At 38.8% G+C, this 16,181-nt stretch overlaps 2 protein-coding genes across 3 annotated transcripts in view; both read right to left on the reverse strand.

Moving 5' to 3' along the window:
• nectin3b (nectin cell adhesion molecule 3b) overlaps positions 1–7,523 on the reverse strand; it is a 29,086-nt gene extending 21,563 nt beyond the window's left edge. For both annotated transcript variants that reach the window (XM_018692281.2, XM_018692280.1), the window contains exons 1-2: positions 7,352–7,523; positions 55–402 (exon numbers count right to left, since the gene is read on the reverse strand). In XM_018692281.2, coding sequence (XP_018547797.1) covers positions 55–402; positions 7,352–7,430 — 427 coding nt within the window. In that variant the 5' untranslated portion in view covers positions 7,431–7,523. The remainder of the gene's footprint in view (positions 1–54; positions 403–7,351) is intronic.
• A 4,643-nt stretch (positions 7,524–12,166) lies between these two features.
• Positions 12,167–13,096, reverse strand: LOC108893171 (odorant receptor 131-2-like). Its single transcript, XM_018691029.1, has one exon. The coding sequence runs from the start codon at positions 13,094–13,096 to the stop codon at positions 12,167–12,169; it is 930 nt and encodes a 309-aa protein (XP_018546545.1).
• Between the last annotated feature and the right edge of the window lie 3,085 nt (positions 13,097–16,181).

Consider the following 16,181-nt stretch of genomic DNA (forward strand, 5'->3'; position numbering starts at 1 on the left):
ATATTCAATTAACAATCAGAAGACAAACAGTATATTCACATTTGATATACTTACCAAGCACATTGACAGTAGTGGAGGCTTGAGTGTTTCCCAGAGGAAATGTAGCAACCTTACAGGTATAGATCCCAACGTCAGCAAAGCCCACATTTTCCAGTACAATGGTGGCATCGTGAGAGGAGGGTGAACGAAAATACAAGCGGTGGCCAAACTCTGGAGGGATGGAGATGCCAAACTCTGGGTTGTAGACGGCAACTGTGACAGAGCCTGAAGGCAGACGGCGCTCCCAGGAGCTCTGAGTAAGAGTAAGGTTTGCGCCCACCTCCACCCTACACTCCAGTGTCATATTCTTTCCCAGCACAGCACTCACTCTCTGAGGCACCACCACCTGACTGCCCCACACACCTGCCAAAGAGACATACAAAAACAAGACTGTAGCTACATGCAATCATGTTCAACTGCAACAGTTTTGGATAATTCAACACCATTAATTAAAGCAGTTGGAAATGAAAAGCACTTCACACTGCACCTTTGATTATTAAAACATCTTTATGCCTACTTCTCTTTAACCATAATCCCATTAGTCCAATTAGTGCTGTAATTGTTCATTTGTACTTATCCAGAGCCCCTCCTTCAATGTGAGAAATCCACTGCTGGCAAAAAAACATTAAACCTTAAAAATTCATGATCTTCAGTGATCTACCATCATCATCATCTGTGTGCCAAAGCACTTTCTGGTTCAAGCTAGGGCTGCAACTAACAATTATTTTCATTACTGATATATCTGCTAATTATATGGAATTAGTGAATTTCTGTCATTTTTTGTCTAGATTGTTGCCAATCATTTTCTGTTGATCAAAGTGATTAATCAACCAATTGATAGATAAGATAGATCAAGATAGATCTTTTGCTTTTTTGTGTTTTATATGACTTTAAATTGAAAATCTCTGAGCTCTGGACTGGTCGTATTTAAGACATGCAAAGATATCACTTCCAGTGACATATAGATTTGGCAGACACTTCTGGTTGATAGAAGTATACTGCTTTCCTCTACTCAGTGGCACAGATTACATTTTCTATTTAAAGATATCAGAAGGGATTATCAGAGTGGACAAGTCATCAGTCTGGCACTGTGTGAAAAATCAAGAATACCACGACAGCATCAGTGAGTATAAGAGTATTTCTGGTGTTTCCTCTGACGTCAGTTGTTAAAAAATAGTTCATGTGTGCACAAGTTCATTACCATCTGATATCTGTGGGTATCAGACTATAATCAGGGCTTGATACCACCACAGCAGGCGTTGGGATTTTTTAACAAATAACACACAGCTGACTGTGTGACTGACTCTATCCCATTGATGAATTTGTTTTTGTCTCTATAGCTTTCCTCCACCTGACCTGAATTCAGGAATAAAAAGCAGGCTGTCTGTATGTCCTTTGTCCAAATATAACTAACCCATGCACTCTGTCACCTGCACTTGTCAGAAATGTGGCATGTCTTGAAAGCAGGAGCTCAGCATCGTGTTGAGGAAAGTCAAAGGGATATGAAGAGAACAGACTGCGACTGGCAGGGAAAAAAAATGAGGGGAAGAGATATGCTAACATGACGATGACATCATCGCTGAGAGAAGAAAAAGAAGGCTGAGTGAGGAGAGGCGAGAGCGAAGTCACGTCTGAAACACAAGTGAGAGGAAATGTATCACCAGGATTCCGGCAAACAAAAAACAGAGGAGTTACGTTACTGATTTAGAAAAGAAAATATAACACCGCTAGACTGCCAGAGCCTTCAACCAGATCACTAATTGCAACAAGCTGCCAGCAGGAAGACATCATCATAAATCAAAACCTGCTGCGCTGCTTGGCAACTGACTCCAAATATTCTATTGTTGTTTTGCCAAAAACAGCTCTGTCTCTGGCCAATCACCCTCTAAAAAGGCCATGTCCTCAAATATTAATACTGCAGAAGGAAATTTCCCTACCCCTAAAATATGAAGAACAAATGTCTGTTTTTTAAAAATCTTTTTTATTTATTTATTTAGTTGTAGTGCCACTGAAGTAAAGTTTGTATTTGTGAGAACACTGTACTTATTTGACAGTGCTTCTAGTTTTCACCAGTTTTCACCAATATTAGGTTCAAATGTTAATTATAAGGTTATTAGAGCTTCCAGATGAAAGAAATCCAGATTACAGCTAAACCAATTATAGTGTCACTCATTTGTCAAATCTGGGAATTAATATGTTAGATTATATTATATTTGAAATATTACTTAATCCACTTGTGAAATTTAACGAATGACACAGCTTATGATTTTACACTTTTTATATGTTGGCTGAGGTGGGGCTGTAAATAAATATCAAAAATACAAGCCAAATGCTTAATTGTGGATATTAAATCTTGATGGCATATTTTTTTGGCAGAGTAGGCATCATGAGTCATCGTGTTGCTCATACAGGGAAAGTGAAGCAGATATCAGTCCAACAGTGGGGACATATTCAGCTGTGGAGGCTGTGGTACACTAATCTTGAATTTATGTGCTATTTAGAGCAATGCATTGTTCTCTAACACATGCACGCATGCACATACTGACACTGTAAATCAGCCATGTTGAGTTCAAAGTTGACCCATAACCTCTGCATTACAAAGATAAGTTCAAGTCTGTCTAAGAACAGTAGTCAGATGCCTGTATGTACACTGAAACAGATTTTCCTGGCTGTAATCATTCATCTTTTCATACTGGCCAATAAGAGATCTGCTCCTAATGCACTTCAAATGTATGTGATGGAGACAAAATCCACAATCCTTGTTCTGTGCATAAATGCAGTCCAAACTTTAGCTGAAACTTGTGAGTTAAGCAGTCAGATTTAGACAAATCAAGTGAGTAAAAGTATGAATTTCCCACTTTGTGTTATCATCCCTCGGCATAGAAACACTCTAGAAACATAAAGAGGGAATATTGTATTATAAAGACTGTAACTTTGGATGATACCCACTCAATTTGACTAACTCAGACTGTTAAAGCCTCATATTTGCTTAAATAAACTTTAAAGAGTTACACAGAACAAGGACTGTGGATAACTTCTATTAGAGACACATAAGGAAGATGTTTTTTCATGGGCAGTCTGAGCAGATTCCAGCAAGCAAAAACTGTTTCAGTGTACATCTGGCACCTGACTATGGCACTTGAAAAGATGTGAAACTATTCTGTGAAACAACGATCACTCTCATTTCTACTAGCAAATCAAACACAGTACACTCAGTTAATCTAAAATGTAGGCTGTATTACTCTTTTTTCTTTAATAACTGATTGAAACATTTAAAAACGTGTTAAATACTGCACAAAGCAAAAAGAGAAAAATGTGATGCTTGATTACCTGTGACATCCCACATCACTGAATATAAACTAGACATCATTTGAGTTTGTCTGTTGGCAAATGGTATTTAGATTTATGGTATTGGTATTCAGAACAACAAAGTTTTCATTTAGATATTACTGGGAGTGCATCATTACTATTAAGTTGCTTGCAAAACTGTACCTCAGCTGCTATATGAGGCAGATCTCCCTGCTCAGACAAAGACAAGGATACACCGTGTCCTCCAATCTGTTTATACTTTATGTTTTACTAAATGATTAATCAAACGTGCAATTGCCTGTGTATTCTTTTCTGCTAGCATACTGTTAGCCCACAATATCTAATATATAATGCAAACAGAGCCATTCTAAAAGATATGGAGGCTTTCCTTCCTAATTACTCCCATATCACAAATTTTGCACTATGCACAGCTCACAACTTCCTCCAAGGAGTAGTGGAGCTGTTCTGCATATAAAGGGATCGCCCCAAGCTTATGTTTGCTATTGGTTCAGTTGGTGAAGTTAATTGGTAAGTTGGTTCCAAACAGTATCCTCCATACGAGGGATAAAGTCAGGTGATCAAGTAAGGAGGCAGAGAGCTGAGAACACATTTAAATAAACTGGTACTTAATTGCACAGACTGTGCATGTCAGCACAAATGCCTCATGGCAATGTATTTAATGGTCACTGCTTAAAAAATAATTTGGAAAAAAATTAATAAAGAAACCATACAAGAGTCAAACTTTCTAAATGAAAACATAATGCGCACTATTTGTCCGTCTACTTAAACAGAAATATAAGTGGTTTGCATAAAATGTTCAAAATGCCACACCTCAATCCAGATGGTAACCACTGCATAATACACTGTAAGTGAGCCTTTTCCTCATGTAGAAAATTTTATCAGGTACAGTAATGAGGCTAGATGGCAAGAACAACAGCACAGATAAGAGGAAAGAAACAGCATTTCCCCTCTACTGTATATGTAATGGAGGAGGTATAGCGACTGCATTAAATTTTTACTGGTGACATGACGACAACCTTACATAAGCGTGCCCTCATTTCTCCAACTCAGAATAAAAAAGTGATGAGAATAAGGGCAAAGTCTATCTGATCTTATATGCAGCCTATCTTGACATAGCAATAACAATGTTTTCTCTCTTCATCTTTAGCTTTCAGAGATAAAGAAAAGACACTGCTTTAAGTTTCTGCTATCCTTATATCCTCAAACAGAGCAGCTATTGTAGACACGTTCAGTTTGGTTTGCAGATGCAACACAATGTGTCTCATTCACACAGAGTAGAAAACAGATTATAGATATCCTGGCATCAAGGACACATTGCTCCCTGGGGACACTACTGCTCGTTCTCACTTTAGTCAATATTACCTTCACATGCACCACTTATGTGGCAGCAAGTATATTAATATGTGTGTCTTGCCAGAGGGCAGCGTGTCTTGTTAAAAGTGGAAATCAGAACATAAATGGTGATGGTGTTAGGGTGGAAGTGCCAGAGCCAGCTGTGCTGAGCCGGACAGGGAGGGACTGAATAATCATTTGACAGATTGATCTTATCTGACCTTCAAATCAACTTTCAGCACTGAAATTCACACATTCTTAAACGGACTTCTTGGTTCTGATGAGCCGTCCATCAGTGGTAAATCAGTTCAGAGCCCATTCATTTGATTTATGTCTTGATGATCAATCAATCTTTTTAATTAATTAAAGTTTTGTTGTGAGAAGAACACTGAGCTAACTTGCCACGTGTATACAGTCGGCATACAGACTTAAAGGTACACTGTGGAGTTTTGCACCACTACTGGCGCTGTGGAGCGACGTTTTGCCGAGCTGGTCGGTTCTGTTTGCCCCTTGTGATCTACTTAAAACTGAACAAAGATGTACAATCACGTGGTTGATATGAAACGCATTTTTAGCTGACTGCAGACAGCAGTAATGTAGTCAAAGAGATAGAGGCCCATCACATGATGTAAATCACTGAAGGTCCTAAAATGTTTAAAACTACTAAAATATCCAATTGATTCATCAAGTGCCAGTTTTGGTGTTTTTCTGCCCCCTCCTGGACAGGAACACAATGAATGCAGCTTTAATGAAACATAAAATGTGTTTGGGAGTTCCCCTTTAAGGCCTAGACATTATTAGCTGTAAGGATGTGCATCTACTCTGCATTCAACAGAGGCACAAGGTCAAATCCCTCATTGAAATGTACAGCAGACATAAAATGAAGCTAGTCAAATGGGCACATGTCTCTGCTCCTTAACTTGAACTCTGTGAAAGAGGTAAACAGCCTGTTTAGGAGTGGACTTTGGGATCCAGGTAATAACATGACATAATGACAGAACATGCAGTACATTAATAATGTGGTAGAAGGTCTCTAAGTCATTTCGTTTGTGTCTCACATCAAGGCTTGAACAAAAGAGTTGGGGATCTCTCTCTGATTTCCATCCTAGTACAGGAGCCCAGACATTTTCTTCTCTGCACACTGTCTACTGCTGTGAACAGACCCAAGTACAAAGAAGCCCCTCTACAACGTAAAACAGTGGCATAAAGCTGTATCATGGCATGTGCAGTTCATTTTCAGTAAGCGGTGGATAAGGCTACTGATGTGACATCAATGTGCACACCCATACTAGAAGAAGGTATGATGATTAGATAAACTTGGTTCTCTCTAAAGTCCTTCTTAGTCACAAGAAAAAGAGAAACCCTACTGCAATGTAACACAATCCAACAGAGCAGTCACGCAACAAATGCTAACTTCATACATCTTTATGAAAGTTAAGTTATGAGACAATAGTTGACTCTAATCTGCAATGATTTTTGGATGCACTGTGCGATGGTGTTGCACTGAACTATATTGCACAGAAAAATGTTCAGTCAGCATATTAGGGGTCTTTTTTTTCCCACCTTCAGATGTGGTAAGGGAACAAGTGTGGGGGAGAAACAAAAATCATCTGGCCTGATTCACTCGTGGCTCAGCGAGGGCTTCAACTGGGCTGCAAAGGCGGGTCATTAAACTACTGATTATCCTACACACACACCTACATGCCAAATTTAAACATTCTCATAAAAAATGTGTTTCATGAGTCCTATGTAATAAAAGATTATCAATATACATATATATTAGGCAAGTTTCTTAATGATTGAGAGAAATTAGTAATTGTCTTTTTTATAGAGCTTTTTTTTTTTTTTTTTTTTACAGAGGCTGCTGCCTGTAGGCAACACATCCTACCACATATTGCATTATTCACCCCTGCATTCTCCCTGGTTTCTTTTAAATACATCATGTGCTATCTAGAGGGAGAGTTGGAGCTAAGCTGTAGTATCCTTGCTTTCTGAGTTTTTACTTTTTAATACTGCAGGACCACAGCATCGGGCCCAAAGTTAGGGTGTTTCAGAGTGGAGTTAGCAAATTGCCAACCCCTTGATTAAACCATAATGAGCTCAGGCTCCTCTGCAGGCACATAGTGGCAGACCCTCATCCCGACCTGGGAGGTGACATTTCGCGTTGTCTTCTCTGGTGCCACAAATGTTAAGTTCCTCAACATTTTTGCAACATTGTTACAAAGCGTAGCATCATCTCACTTTAACAGAAAATGTTTGTGGAGCTAATATGGCTGCCACTGAATCTGCAATGACCCAAGTGTAGGTTGAGTATATATAACAGAATATCACTGCTTGTGCTCCTCGGCGGTTTCTATGGACTGTTTCTATGGCAGCCTCGGGTCGCACCATGATCCGCGGTGGTGGCGCTGACTAGCTACCTCTCCGAAGCGTTGAAGTGAACTTATAACCAAGTTTCTCTCAGTCTTTGAATGACACCTGCTAAACTTGGTAAACTTGCAACTTAATTTAATCCTCAGTTACAGCACGCGGGTGTCGCCAGTTTCCACTGAGATTTCTGCACGACGCGTGAGCCAGTCGGCTCCCTCTCAAAACTTCTGGGTAGCGCTAGTAGAACAAATGAAACTACCACACAAAATTCAGGACTCACCTGTAATACTGCACAAGAGGTGAATTAACACGACCTTGCCCTGCTGTCTGAAGTAACTCCGGTGAGAAGGCGGTAACATTTTGAAAAGCAGTGCAGCCTCCTGCTACAGGACCCAGGCGTAGGCGGCATGCCAGTTTAACGGTATGTGCTGAACAGAGGAACCTCCTCAGCAACAACTCCGAACTGCATGTGGACTGTACCATCTGCACGGCACGGAGCGGGGAGGCCGGGAGCTCACCTGACAATGGGAGTAAACGATCATTTGTCGAGGTTCCACAGTAGTTTCCCCCTGGAGGAAGGGTCCATTAGTATACACATTACGTCATCTCTGTTGATAACCCGACATATATTGATTCATCTAATCACTTTATTCTTCGCTATCTTTGACGGATAAAACACATATATCTGCATATTTTAGGAAAAGGTGCCTTTAGTTTTATTTTTTTGTTAGTCAGTCAGCAGGATATCCAGAAATTATTGAACAGATTCCAGTAAAATTGTGTGGAAAGTTAGGGCAGTTAATTAAGGAGAACTGATCCGTTTGGGTGCAAATGAGGCCATCGTGTGAACATATTAGAAATAACGTTTTCTTTTTAAACTCTAGAACTTCAAGGGGTAGAAACAATTTCTTTCTTGATACAACTATAGATGGTCCAATCCATAGACTGTCATGTAGGTTTAAAAAATCACCATGACTTTAATTCAGTATTCTTGAAATCTGGTACATAACTGATCATTACTGATCCTGTAAAAAAGAAGCATACTTCACTGATAATACTTGCATCATACAATTGCAACCATTTTATATATTTGTGCCCTCATCAACAGGGGCAATCCTCTGAATATTACTTTTTTACAGGTGATATGTCATAGCAGGAAAAGCTCAGGAGTAATTACTGCTTCCAGCTCTGTGGTCCTGGTGCATTGCACGATGGTGTACTTGTATGGCCTCCTTGGACACTTAAGTTGAACTGAGCCATTGTAAATGTTATTACTCTCACCAGTTTTTGCTGCTAAGACAACTCAAAATGTCTGCAGTCTGGCTATTCATCCTGGGTGGGTGGGGTGGGTGTTCCTTGTAAAAAATCATGACATTTAAAGCCCTGTGGGTATGAGAATATGTCTGTGTTATTCAGGAGCTCATGGTGATGTTATTTCAATCTACAATGTTATCACAAAAGGATGGTCTTTGGACTACTCCGTTCTAATTTTTCTCACCGGACGTACGGTTGAATTGGTGATGGCTGTCACTGTCAAACACTGAAGTTTTGAGGTGACGCTTTAAGGTTGTTGAGAATTGTAATGTTTTCTCTTGGTGGTTCGTTACGGCTGCGTGGGTCTGTCATAGGTGGACATATGTAGCTTAAGCTGCTGCCCATATCCAGCTAGTCAACAAGTTAATCTCTGCAAAGAAAATGGGGGTGGGATGGGGTGTGGGGGTTGCGGGGGCAGCACCCCCTCCTGCTGACAGAAAGCTAACCAGGTCAGTGCTTTAATTTGAGTCTCACTGCTGTCCTCTGGAGAGCCACAAGGGATACAATTACGCTCCCACCACCCTGTTCGTGTGCAACTCAACAGTGCAAGAAGTTTGTGCACGTGAGTGTGCATGCGAGCATAACAGCATGTTTTTTTTTTTTCAATCTGTCTTGAAGTGAGTAAAATGAGTGCATCAAATATTCCCATTGTTCTTAAGTTCAGTCAGAGAATTTTGCCTGGAGTGCAGTGCATCAGCTTGAAAGCTATATGTTTCTGTGACAAAGAACTTGTGATGAGGGAGAGAGGAGCAGACTTAAAGACTGCATAATTCAATTTAGGGGCTTCTTCTAAAATCACAGTCATATTAAAATTTGTACATTATATAGTTTCCCCCTGACTTTTCCACAACCTTTTGTAATGGAGCAGGAGACTTTTCCATTTTTCCACTTTTTTCTGCTCTTTCTTTCATGTTTCCTTTTTCTTTCATCAGCATCTTATTCCTGTAATATAACTTCCATTTCTTCCTTATCTCTTACAGATATATCAAGGACCTTTTGAATGAGTAATCACAGTCAAGTGTTTTACAACCACTGGAGTTTTAAGCTAATGAATTTATATGGATAAACTCACAGAAACACATGTACAATCCACTAGTCCTGTAATAAATAGGGCGTGTTTATGTCCATCCTCTGTGTGTGGGATGAGCAAACTACGGGAAATGTCTCACTCAAAGAATTGAGAGTTGTTTTTCTTTCTTGCATGGACACGCTACACGCTACATTAGAAAAAGTCTTTGGGCTCTTCCCTCAAATCACATCTCAGTTAATTAGGAAACACAACAGAGATCAACTGTGCCCTCCCTTGTTCATGTATTTGGCTCAGAAATAATTCTCTGTTCTGGATGCACTCCCTGTGAACACAGTAGCCTATGGAAACACCACAACACAGTGGAAAGAGTGACACATAACCAGTGTGACCAAAACTGAAACTGACGCTCTGCTCATGAAACTAACCATTATTAAACCAAAAACCACAGAATCCATTTTCTTGGTTGAGGATGTGAGGGATTTTTCGATCATGATAAAAACCTTTCCCTTCTGCTCTCGCGCTCTGAACCAAAGCTGCTCTCTGTCACCAGGTACTCTTGCTCTCTGGAATGTTTTTCACCCCTTCAAGTGCTCTTTCATGAAGGCCAGAGAGGTATTGAGAGGGCTTCAGGATTGTGGCGGAGTAAAGATCGGTTAAATTAGTCCACCTCCCGCTCAGACACTTCTTTTATTCTTTGGGTCGGCACCTCCCTCCCTGTTTACCCACATAAATTGGTCTCTCTCTGCGTTCTGTCTCTGTCCTTTTTCCTGCACAAGTGTCCATCTGGACTGTGAGAAAGAGGAGGGGACAGGAATTTCATCAGGAATATCATTGGTTCCTAACATTGCTATTTTCCATTACCTCAAAGAAGTTTCTTCATGTGGGATTCACTGACACATGCAGACTAAAATGCAAGGGCTGTAGTTGGAGCCACAGTGTTTACTGTAGAACTATTTACAAAGCAATGGTGACATCTGCTGGCTAACTCTTCTCATGCAGAATCAGCTCTACCTGATGGATTTTACACATTTTAAAATGTGTCTTTCATCTTATAACAGCACTCTCATATCAGTGTCATTTTTGGTTATAACCTTATGATTTTAAGCCCATTAGTATGAAACAGGTTACATATTATATCTTTACAATGTTTAAGGGAGTTGAAATCAGACAAACATAATGACATAAGACAACTGCCGTCACCTGTAGTACTCCATTGATATTATTTGAGAATATGTATTTAAACTGATGGGCATATATATTTTTTGAATTATTTTTCTTAGAAAGTTTAATTACACAGAAATGTCACCATCTTTCTTTTCAAACAAGCTGTATTACATATGGAAACACAATTTCAGTATTTTTGTATTCTTCATAAATTCTGTGTTTTAGTGTTTGTTTTGGTCAACTAGTGCCATATCGCCTTGTCACTGGAAAAATAATATCAAAACAGCAGAGAGATATTTTTGCAGCAGAGATAATTATTTGCTAAAATAGGATACTATTTATTTCTATTCTGTTTGATGACAACTGACAAAAAAACATGTTATAATGTTCTTTATAAATTTTCCCATATAGATATTGAATTCATGACTTTGGTATGGGTTAAATTTAGTTAGGTAGCCTGGATATACCTTTCAAACAGCCAACAGTCAACATTCTTATAGTTTAATTCAAACTGTATTACAGAAAGACATGGCAGAGATATTCACAAGCTTCACATGACACTTCTACAATATTTACTTCCAAAGTCATGCTGTGGCTGATCCTGGATGCATTATATTTATAGGAGGGATAAGATGTTACAGCTGGGATGACAATGTTCCCCATGAAGTGATGTGGATGAAACATTAGTAAACCTCATGTGTCAGGTAAAAATTTCTGAACCTTGTGTCACAAACTATTTGTTATAAGATGCAGGTATGATTTTTCCCTCTAATAATACAACTTAAAGGAAGTTATAAGAAATACATTTCTGTAGTTATTATCCATAGAGCTATCACTGATATTGCAGAAACAACATAAGACCATACATTGATGATTAGATAGTATGCTAAGATATAAACGTTTTTTGTCATAGATATTGTGTCTCACTGCATGTAATATTAAGCCAGGTAATTGTATGTATGAAAAAAACAAACAAACAATGTTTTGTGGATTTAAACAGTCAACCCTTTCATGCACTTCTGCAACCATCTTCATGGGTTGCATGATTTTATAATGATTATTACTTAAAAACATGAATATAGTTATAATTAGGATAAAATGTACAAATAAATAATGGAAAGTGATTATGAATCTTGTTAAACAATAGAGATATTTAACAGAACAATTTGTTGTCATTTCTAACAGTGGATTATCAACACATGGTTCACAGAACACAAATTTCAGTATTTAGTATTTAGAGTGAAACTGACGCGTATGCAATATGGAATGGCTTTTGTACACAAATTGATAAGAAGTGATTAAAAAGCTGCTGCACTTTGTTATCAGTAAAATCTGAATTCATCCATCACCACTATTAGATTGGCATAACAGTTTTAACAGTATCTTAAATCATGTGAAAGAAACAGACAAAAAATAACGATTTACATCATTTTAAATTCTGACCTGCGTCTGACCATCTATTATACACCTTGTCATGCACTCAAGTAAATGAGTCAAATAAACTTGTCATCTGCAAATATGAATTGGCATTTCTACACGACATGATTGTGCAAGAAAAAAAAAAGAACACAATTACTGCATTTGAAATCAAGTCTTAATAACTGGCCTAACTGTGGTTTTGAAGCCAAAGCTGAAATAGTATTTGAAGACGTGTCTGAAGGTGTTATCTCTGAGGCCATATATGAGCGGGCTCAAACACTTGGGGAAAATGATGACACCTAAAAAGAGGGCATACTGAATATGAAGGGCCATGTCAGGATTTATGTTCCACAGGCTACTGGAGTTCATCATATTAAACAGAGTGGAGGTGAGGCAAAGACACAGTTGAAACAGGTGCAACAGCACTGTCCTGTGGGCCTTAGTGGCACTGCGGATATTAGACGAGGCTGACTTCACAGTAATCATGATAGCAATGTATGTATAAATGATAATCAGGCTCACCGATACAAAATACAATATGGTAAAGGCTTTGTTTAAAGTGGAATAAATCTGCAGCCTGAAGACACTGTTCTTGTTGCAGAACCTTGGAACAGTGAAGCTTGTGTTCTCAAGACTGACAAACAGGAGAAGCTGGGTGAATGAGTCTACAGAGGCCATTGTCCACATAACAGCAATGGCCACTCTTGTTGTCCTGCTGGTGGCAATGTCAGCGTACCTCAGAGGAAAACAAATGGCAACATACCTCTCTAGGGACATGGCAGCGAGGTTGAGGGGTGACATTTTAACGACAATGGTTGCAAACAGTGTGACGATAATGCAAATGTAACTGATCATTTGGACCATGGTCACAGCAAAGATGTACAGCAACATGCTGACTAGAAGCTGCAGAGAGTCAGTGAAGAGCAAATGGCCAAACAGGATATAGCGAGAGGACTCCAGCAAGACAGGCTTTTTCAACAAGGCAAACAGCATGACTCCATTTATGTACAGGAAGAGAAGACATGGCAGCACAGACAGCAGAGTTTTGACAGGTGTCTGATTCAGCATCAGATGGGTTACTTGTTTTGTGTTATTCATGGCCACAGCTTAATGCAGTATCTGTAAAGGCATGGCGTACACAAACACATCAGACTGACCCTTAATCAACATTATGAATCAAACATGTTAAATAAGGAAGATGGACTGAGATAAAGTCACAATTTTCATGAGTTAAATACTAAAAAAAGTAACAATTATAGTATTACAACAGATAAAAAAATACTTCATACCTAACCTAGTTAAAGGAATGATAAATAAATTCATTATATGTCTGATACATGTTACTTACATGCCACCGGTTTGGTCTGACTTCATCTGGTTATGAAGTTTCGGTGGACAAATCTGAGAGGTGAATCAGGCTCCAGCTGATCACCTCCTTTTTTATAAGTAATTTGTGTCTTGACATCATCATCTGTGTCAGTTTAACAGCCAGTCAAAGCTCTGCATCGGTCATGGTCTCTTTGAAGGAGTAAGAGTTTGAGAAATTCTGTGTTAAAGCAGAAAATGTTTTTATTTTGACCATATTTAGCATAAAATCAGATCATAGCTGCTTTATTACTGTTTCACATTGTTGAACTTCAGTGTACAGTTTACCAGAATATGTAAATTCAGTGGGGGGGATTTCTAAATGACCTTTGACAAATTATATTTGTGAAAAGTGATCATGTCAGGAACCACAAATATTTTCATCACAAATCAATTTTAGAAATTTTTAAAAATAATTTCTATTTAATGGAAATGTCAATGAAAAACAACAACTGTACAATAACCGTGATGAAATGAAGGCATGAGTTCTTTATCCTACTTAAAATACAAACAGGATTTTACACAAAAACTAACTAAATATATACAGTGGTGGGAAAGTCTTTGGACACCCCATGCATTTGTTAAATATTGCATTAAGAATCACTCTTAGGTCTTCAAGTGCAATTTCTTTTAGTACAGTTACAGCCAAAATACTAAACAAATCCTAAAGCCATTAAAAACTTAAAATTGATTGGTTCCATAAAAATACACAAGAAATTTTGAGTATTGGGTCGTTTTGGTACCAGTGATCCAGTAATGAAGGTCGTGCTATCGTGTCTATATAAAGCCAGCACATTTGAAAGTTCTTCAGAGACAAAAATGGCTAAAACAAGGAACCTAACACAGGAAACATGCCTGAAGATACAGATTCTCAGCCAGGAAGTGCAGATGCAGTCCTTCAGCAGTTGGATACACTCTGCAGAAATACAAACGAACCAACAGCTTGGAAGACAAACCAAGATCTGGCCGTTCAAAGGGTTTCTTCAGCAAGAAATGACCACATCCTGATCCACATGTGCAGGGAAAACCGCAGAATGACATCACAGGAGCTTCAGCAGCAGTGGTCAAACCAAACTGGTGTCCAGTGTTACACCCACACTGTATGTGGCCCACTTTTGGATCATGGCTTTAGGTCCTTTTAGTCAGGAACTGGAAGACGATTCTGTGGTCAGATGAGTCCAGTTTCCAGCTTTATTCTCCTCCTGATAATGTGAGGGTACACAGAAGGCCAGGCCAAGCATTATCTCCAGCATGTACAGTACCTACTGTTAAGCATGGTGGAGGCAGTATCATGGTTTGGGAATACATAATTGCTGCTGGTGTTGGTCATCTCACTGTCTGTGATGGCACATTGAACTCTGCCAAGCATTGTGCCATTCTCAAAACCCACATGCTCCCTTCTGCACGTGTACTGTTCCGTCGAGGTCAAAACTGGATGTTTCAACAGGATACTGCCCCTTGCCACACATCCAGGGTCAGTAGAACTTGGCTGCAGGAGCGCTGTATCCAGTGGCCAGTTCAATCATGAGCCCCATTGAAAATCTGTGGTGGATTGTCAAAAGGTCTGTTTCAAAGCGTAAACCAAAGAATAGAAGAATTAAAAGCAGTAATTCAAGAAGAATGGGAGAAGATTACCCCTCAACAGTGTGAAAGACTCATGGGGAACATGCCAGCCAGGATTAGAGTTCTACTGTGTGCTAATGGCAGGACTACTAAATATTAATTGGATGATGTGATGGTTTATTTATTTTTTGTTCAGTTTTGTACACATTCTCTGTTATTTGTTGACTTTGATACACAATACACAACAATGTTGAGAACTGACATATTGAAACTCTCAAGAATTTAGTTTTGTTAGTTTTTCTTGTAAACAATAACAAAAAAATATCATTTGTATTTGTTTGTGTCTGTCTAATGCAGCCACACCTTTTGAAACACAAAAAAGATTTTCCCCCAAATATTTCATGATAATATTTGAGATTCTGTAGGGTGTCTGGAAACTTTTTTCCACCACTGTACAACTAATTACTTTAGTGAATAAACATTTAAACATTTAAAATTAAATTTAATGTCACTCTTACATATTAAGGGGATCATTTGGTTTTTTAATGTTCTTTGTAAATAGTTTAATGTTGATACAAAGAGGACAATCAAACATCAGAAATACACTTCATTTGTTGCATTCAGTAGCAGAAATAAACTGCTTTATTGCGTCTTTAGGATCTGTAGATTGAGCTAACATGCATTGACAGTACATCAGTACCAACGATTTATTCATATCACTTTTACACAATTTAAACTGCCCTTTTAATCCTGGTGAGAGGTCCTCCTGTACCAAACCCAGCTGGATCTTTTTCTTTCCTTTCTTGATGAGTGAGATTATTGGGGCAATGTGACATAAAAGACAACAGGCTAAGATACTTATTGTTTTAGGCAACTGAGCTACCAGAGAAACTTAGAGGCTGTCCTTATAGTAAACAGTGAAACTCAGTGGAACAAACAAAAAAAAGTCCTGAGCCCCATATATTTAATGGAGTCGTAAGCTAAGTTGTGTGACCTGCTGATACCTATAGGTTATGACAAATGGTTCAAATGTTAGGCCTATTTTTTAGCAAATGCTGTCACCTTGTCAGGCTCAGCCCTACACTCTCAGTGTTGGAGTAACACTCATCAGCCTAAGCTGTATACTTTGTCAACCTCAGCATGTGCTTTAAGTGGTCGTGTGTGCCATGTTCACAAGACGAGTCCACTTAAACAAAGCTCTAGTTTTGTGCATGAATAAGGAACGACTCAGGGATAACAATGTAAAAAGGTGACA

Source organism: Lates calcarifer, linkage group LG20, assembly GCF_001640805.2.
Source record: "Lates calcarifer isolate ASB-BC8 linkage group LG20, TLL_Latcal_v3, whole genome shotgun sequence".
Lineage (NCBI taxonomy): Eukaryota > Metazoa > Chordata > Actinopteri > Centropomidae > Lates > Lates calcarifer.